The 6575-nt window shown below is 36.4% G+C and overlaps 1 protein-coding gene across 10 annotated transcripts in view; it reads right to left on the bottom strand.

Annotated features, from left to right (window-relative positions):
• Pign (phosphatidylinositol glycan anchor biosynthesis class N) overlaps positions 1-6575 on the bottom strand; it is a 128914-nt gene that overhangs the window by 115103 nt on the left and 7236 nt on the right. For all 10 annotated transcript variants that reach the window (XR_004121240.1, XR_004121239.1, XM_031379807.1 and 7 more), the window contains 3 exons: positions 5767-5888; positions 4851-4949; positions 2841-2947 (listed from right to left, as the gene is read on the bottom strand). Coding sequence is in view for 8 of the 10 variants with exons in the window: in XM_031379807.1 (XP_031235667.1) it covers positions 2841-2947; positions 4851-4949; positions 5767-5888 (328 nt within the window). In the remaining 2 variants the exon portion in view is untranslated. The remainder of the gene's footprint in view (positions 1-2840; positions 2948-4850; positions 4950-5766; positions 5889-6575) is intronic.

Genomic DNA, 6575 nt, shown 5'->3' on the forward strand with positions numbered 1-6575 from the left:
GTTTGTTTCTTTGTTTTTTGGAGGGGAAACTAGGAATGGAGAAATTCGCATGTAAATAAAGAAAATATAAAAAAATAAAAATAAAAAGATCAGGTAAAGAATTTAAATAGACCTATAAACACTAAGAAAATAGAAGCAGTCATTAAAATCTCCCAACAATAAAAAGCCCAGGGCCAGACGGTTTTAAAGCAGAATTCTATCAGACTTTCAGAAGAGCTAATACCAAGGCTCCTCAAGTTATTACACAAAATAGGAACATAAGGAAAACTTCCAAACTCATTTTGTGAGATCACAATCACCCTGACACCTAAATCACACAAAGATTCAACCAAGAAAAAGAATTTCAGATGAATCTCTATTATGAATATTGATGCAAAAAATACTCAATAAGATACTTGCCAATGAATCAAAAACACATCAAAAACATTATCCACCATGAACAAGTAAGCTTTGTACCAGAGATTCAGGGATGGTTCAGCACAACAAAATCCAGCAATACAATCCACCATATAAATAAATTGAAAGAAAAAAAAAATCACATGATCATCTCATTAGATACTGAAAAAACCTTTGACAAAATCCAACACCCCTTCATGACAAAAGTCTTAGAGAGAGCAGGGATACAAGGCTCATATCTAAACACAATAAAGGCATTATACAGTAAGCCAATAGCCAACATCAAATTAAATGGAGAGAAACTTAAGGCAATAATTCCAATAAAATCAGGGACAAGACAAGGCTGTCCAGTCTTTCCATGTCTATTCAATAAAGTACTTGAAGGTTTAGCTAAAGCAGTAAGACAACTATAGGAGATCAAGCAGATACAAACTGGAAAGGAGAAGTCAAAGTACAGCTATTTGTACATGATATGATAGTATGCATAAGTGACCCCAAAAATTCTACCAGAAAACACCTACACCTGAAAAACACCAGCAGCAAAGTGGCTGGACATGAAATTAACTCAAAGAAATCAGTAGCCCTCCTTGATACAAATGATAAACAGGCTCAGAAAGAAAACAACACTCTTCACAACAGACACAAATGATATAAAATATAGTGGTGTAACTCTAACCAAGCAAGTGAAAGACTTGTATGACAAGAACTTCAAATCTTTAAGAAAAGAAATTGAAAATGTCAGAAGTTGCTCATGGATTGGTAGGATTAACATAGTAAAAGTGGCCATCTTATTAAAAGCAAGCTACAAATTCATTGCAATCCCCATCAAAATTCCAACACAATAATTTACAGAGTTTGAAAGAATAATACTCAAATTCATATGGAAAAACAAAAAAACCAGTATACCTAAGACAATCCTGTACAATAAAAGAACTTCTGGAGATGTCACCATCCCTAATTTCAGAGCAATAGTGATAAAAACTGCATGGTATTGATACAGGAACAGACAGGTTGATCAATGGAATTAAATCAAAGATCCAGAAGTCAATCCACACAAATATGGACACTTGATTTTTGACAAAGAAGCCAAAATTATACAATGGAAAAAAACAAAGTACCTTCAACAAATGGTGCTTCTCTAACTGGGTATGCACAAGTATAAAAATGCAAATAGATCCATATTTAACACTCTGTACAACAACACAGGATACACTAAATATGATAGAAGAGACAATTTTCTGAACACAACACCAAAAGCTCAAGCACTAAGATCAATAACTAATAAGTAGGACCTCATGAAGACAGTGAGGAAACCCAGATCCAGAAAGACAAATATGGCATGTACTCACATTTAAGTGGATATTAGCCATACAGTAAAGGATAAGCATACTACAATCCATAGGCCCAGAGAAGCTAAGTAACAAGGAAAGCTCAAGTGGGGAATGCTTGAACCTTACTGAGAAAGAGAAAGCGAATACTCACAGAGGGTGGATAGGGTAAGGGAAGGGAGGGACACAGTGGGGGTGGGACTTGGAGGAAAAGAGGGTGGGGAAACTTCAATCAGGATGTAAAGTAAATCAATTAAAAAGAGTCATCACTCTGGGGAAAAAGCAGTTCATAGGCATTTAATAATGGCTAGCTGGCTAATCTGTTTGGGCTTATCTGATTTTTCTTCCCTTTTCATAGAAAACTTTTAAAAATGTGTATGTGTAGGGGCCTGACTGTCTATATATTTACCAAGTGCATGCAGGTGCCTGAGGAGGCTAGAGGAGGGTATCAGATTCTTGGAACTGAAGTTATAGGTGGTTGTAAGCTGCCCACTGTCAGTTCCAGGGATCGAACCTGGGTGCTGCAGTAGGTGCTCTTAGCTGCTGAGCCATCTTTGCAGCCCCTAATTTTTCTTTAAAATCTAATTTCTTAGTTATTATGAAAGTATTACTCTGAAACAACATTTTCAAGATGTTCTTCCTTTCACATGGCTCACTGCTAGCACACAAAAACTTCGAAGGTCTACAAAAGGTCAAAAATTACCTACAGTGATTCACCAAACTAAAAATGGTTAGCAGGCTCCTAACCTAGGGTTCATTTTACCTTAAGAAACACAAATTTTTAGAGGGCTATTTAAAAAAAAGAATTTTAAAAATGTTTATTAGTCACTCTAGTACATGTAATTTCTTTAAAAAATAGCATGATACAACATTGAATGCTCAAGCTCATATAGGCAGCAAACTAAACCTGAGATAAGTTCACTCAGAAATAAATTTTCAGGACTTCAAATAAGATTGTATTTAGTTATTAGGCACTGCATAGCAAATACCTCCCTAGGTAAAGTATACTGCCATGTAAAACAGGACTTGGACACTGAAGCAAGAAGGCTTAGAACAATGGACTGCCTGGGGTATGTAAGAAGACTCTGTTTCAAAACAAAGCAAACCAGCATGCACCTTAACTTTATCAAAAACCCAGGTATCCAGTTTTGCGGCATCGTGGGCACCAAAATCTTCTCTTTGAGCATCGTAACTATATGTATAGACATGGTCACCACTAGCACCTGAAAAGGAAATTTGATGAAAAGAAAAATTTTAGGAAACAACAACAAAATTTTCAGCTATCATAAAACATGAAATAATCATTTATCTTATTTTTGTTGTTGTTTTGATTTTATCTTGCTATATTGTCCATGCTGGTCTTGAACGTATATCCTTAAATGACCTTTCCTCTTAAGTTTCCTGAGTTCTAAGACTATAGGCATGCCCCCATCTTACCTGACTCTATGTCACGAATTTTATAACTAGCCAGAATTACTACAACATACTGATAGAGAATGGAAACATAGAAGAAATAATTAAATTTTATTTTGTGTCATGAGTCATGTTATAAACATCAACATATCCTTTTTGTTCTCAAAATAACATATTTAACTTACCAAAGTCAAAATTCTAATATGCAATGAAAGTTTGTTTCCATTTAAACATATACCTCTAAAGAGGTTACAATATAAAATAGATCACGATGGCTAGCATAACCCTTCCTAGAGCAAACTCTGAAACATTTCACATGTCTTAAAATTAAGGAAATAAACAGCCTGGAATTGTAGCGTGTGCCTGTAATCCAAGCACTAGGGAAGTGGAGACAAGAAAACTCTCAAGATTGGTGACAGCCAGACCATGTCTCAAAAGCAAGGACTGGGGGAAGGAAGTCGAATGCTGCTTATTACCAAATAGAGAGGTGAACAGATATGTCAACCTTATAAATTTATAAAACATGTATTAAGAATCTATAACTAATTTCTGGGGTGGATATGCTTTTCTATAGGTCATGAGGACGATACATCATGAAGTGATGACAGACTACAACACCCACTCAGTTCTAGCGATCCTGTGACTCTGCACAGCCATTCTACTTCTCACATCCCAAATGTACACATAGGAACACTCCTATGGCTTTGTACCTTATCAACTGTGACCAGAAGTAGGAAGATTAATTTGGTAAGCCACAGTAGCTTAATCAGTCCTCACTGCTTCCTAAAGCATGAAATATATAAATAGCAAATGGGGTTTATCCACTGAAATACCAGTCTATGAACAGCATAAGTACAATTCTGAACACATATTTTGCTTTCTGAACACAAAATTTTCTTCAGTAGTTCCACTTATATCTATGTGTACTGGCTAATTTTGTGTCAACATGACACAAGTAAGAGTAATCAGAGAGGAAGGAGCCTCAAGTGAGGAAATGTCTCCATGAGATCCAGCTGTAAGGCATTTTCTCAACTAGTGATCATTTTAGGGAGGGCCTAGACCATGGACTATATACCATTTCACTGAATTAAAAAATACTAACAGTGTTACATAGTAATATTTAAGATACAACAAAGGAGAAAGAAACCCTGTTCGTTAAACGGATAATGAAGTTCCACTGTAGAAAACATTTCTGCTTTCAGAGCACATTTTAAGATCTCTTGAAATGAATAAACACTATCTATTCTATATAAAGATAGAATAGATGCCAGCAAGACTGCTAAGCAGGTAGAGGCACTTACTACCAAGACTGACAATCTGAGTTATATGCCTGGGATCCACATGACAGAAGGAAAGAACAGACTCCTGTTGGTTGCCTCTGACCTCTAGATGAGTACCATGAATAGCATGAGCACACAAAATATATAGGCCTCTGCCTGTCTCGGAACTCACTATATAGGTCAGGCTGGTCTCAAGCTCAAAGAGATCTACTTGCACCTGCTTCCAGAGAGCTGGGATTAAAGATGTGCAGCATACCACATTTAGCTAAATAAATTTTTGTAGATAAAGAATTAAAAGCCAAGGGGTGGAGTGTAGTTGACTAACAGACTACTAATAAGTGAGAGGCCCTGAATTTCATCTTCAATACTACAAGGATGGAAGCATTTATTTATGACTTATTTTGTTACCTCAATTATAATCAATGTCTCTTACCTTTGGCAAACATAGGCAAGATATCTGGACTCCCCCAGCTCCATGTGTACTTGCTTTCATTAAAAAGAGAGTCAAATTCTACAGGATTTTCTTTCCACCCTTTAGGTCATGGAAAAAAGAAGCAGGGAATAATGTAAGTGCACAGTAAAATAAGGCCTGAAAGAAGCACTCTTCAATAGTAACTGAGGACAACACATAAAACTCATAGACTGTCTTAATGCACAGTAAAATAAGGCCTGAAAGAAGCACTCTTCAATAGTAACTGAGGACAACATATAAAACTCATAGACTGTCTTAATGCACAGTAAGATAAGGCCTGAAAGAAGCACTCTTCAATAGTAACTGAGGCTCACATAAAACTCATAGACTGTCTTAAGCATATTGTATGCCTATCTTAATATAAGTGGTACATAATTCACTTCTCACTAAAATAATCACTTTTAAATTCTTGATCGTAATGTCTAACAAAACCACATATCCATACATGTATGCTTTTTCAGTAGTTTAGGATAAGAACAAACTAAAATTTAATTCCAGAATCAACACCAGGATGTATTTATGTGAGTAAGGCTTATTCAAAGCCTTGTCAAAGGGATCTCAAATCACTGGAGACATGGCTCAGAGGTTAAAAGAACTTGCTGCTCTTGCAAAACCACATGTCCTGGGTTTGGTTTTGAGCACCAATACTGGGTGGCTCACAACTACCTGTAACTCTACTTCCAGGGAGTTGAATACCTTCTTCTGGCCTCCATGAATACTTGCATTCACATTGTACACAAACATACAAGCACACACATGCACACATACACACACATGGTAAAAAACACTGAGTTTTCAACTGATGTCATGATTCAGTGGTAGGAAAGAGTGTTTATATGACAAGCATTTTATTTATGAAACTGTTTCAGATCACAACCTTTGGCAACTGCACTGACATCCTCATAAAAGCCAGCTATCAAGGCTACATGGCCAGGCCGAGATTCTGTGGGCACACGCGTGTGAGATACTCCCCAGCTCCCTTCATGCATTATAACATTCCTAAAAGGTAATTGAGATGAACAATTAGCACATGCTAGAATTATACCTCTCATTAGGCTTTAAGATTTTTATACAAGGAATCAAACCAAAAAGTTAAATTGTAAGATGGATAGGATTTTCAAAACCTACTTGAGCCCAATCCTATACTGTCCACAATTCAATGCAGTAGCATGAATGAGCCCAGACAATATGAACAGAAAAAACACTCCCCGACTACAGGATATTATAGTTAAGTTTTATTTGATGTAAAGATGGTATATAGGTATATAAAAGAAAGTCCTTTTCTTAACATATATGTTTGGTGGAGAAATGCCACATGGTCATATTTTCAAATTGTTCAGGGAAAAAAACTAAAAATTCTACACTATGCACATCCGCAGTTGTGTGTGTAAGAAAAAAAATTCACATAATTTTAAAATGGAAAAAAATAAAGGCCAGGCATGGAGGTACATGGTCTTAAACCCAGGACTCGGGAGGCAGAAGCAAGCAGATCTCTGAGTTTAAGGACAGCCTGGTCTATATAGCAGTGAGTACCAGGTCAGTCAGGGCTACATAGTGAGACCTTGTCTCTAAAAACTAACAAACAATCAAACCAAAACACAAGTTTTAAAAAAGTTTAATGTAGGTAGAGCTGATGCAGGCTTGTATTCTGCACCTGTCTGAATTATCCGGGTCTGTCTAGAAAAA

This window comes from Mastomys coucha, unplaced genomic scaffold, assembly GCF_008632895.1.
Source record: "Mastomys coucha isolate ucsf_1 unplaced genomic scaffold, UCSF_Mcou_1 pScaffold1, whole genome shotgun sequence".
Lineage (NCBI taxonomy): Eukaryota > Metazoa > Chordata > Mammalia > Rodentia > Muridae > Mastomys > Mastomys coucha.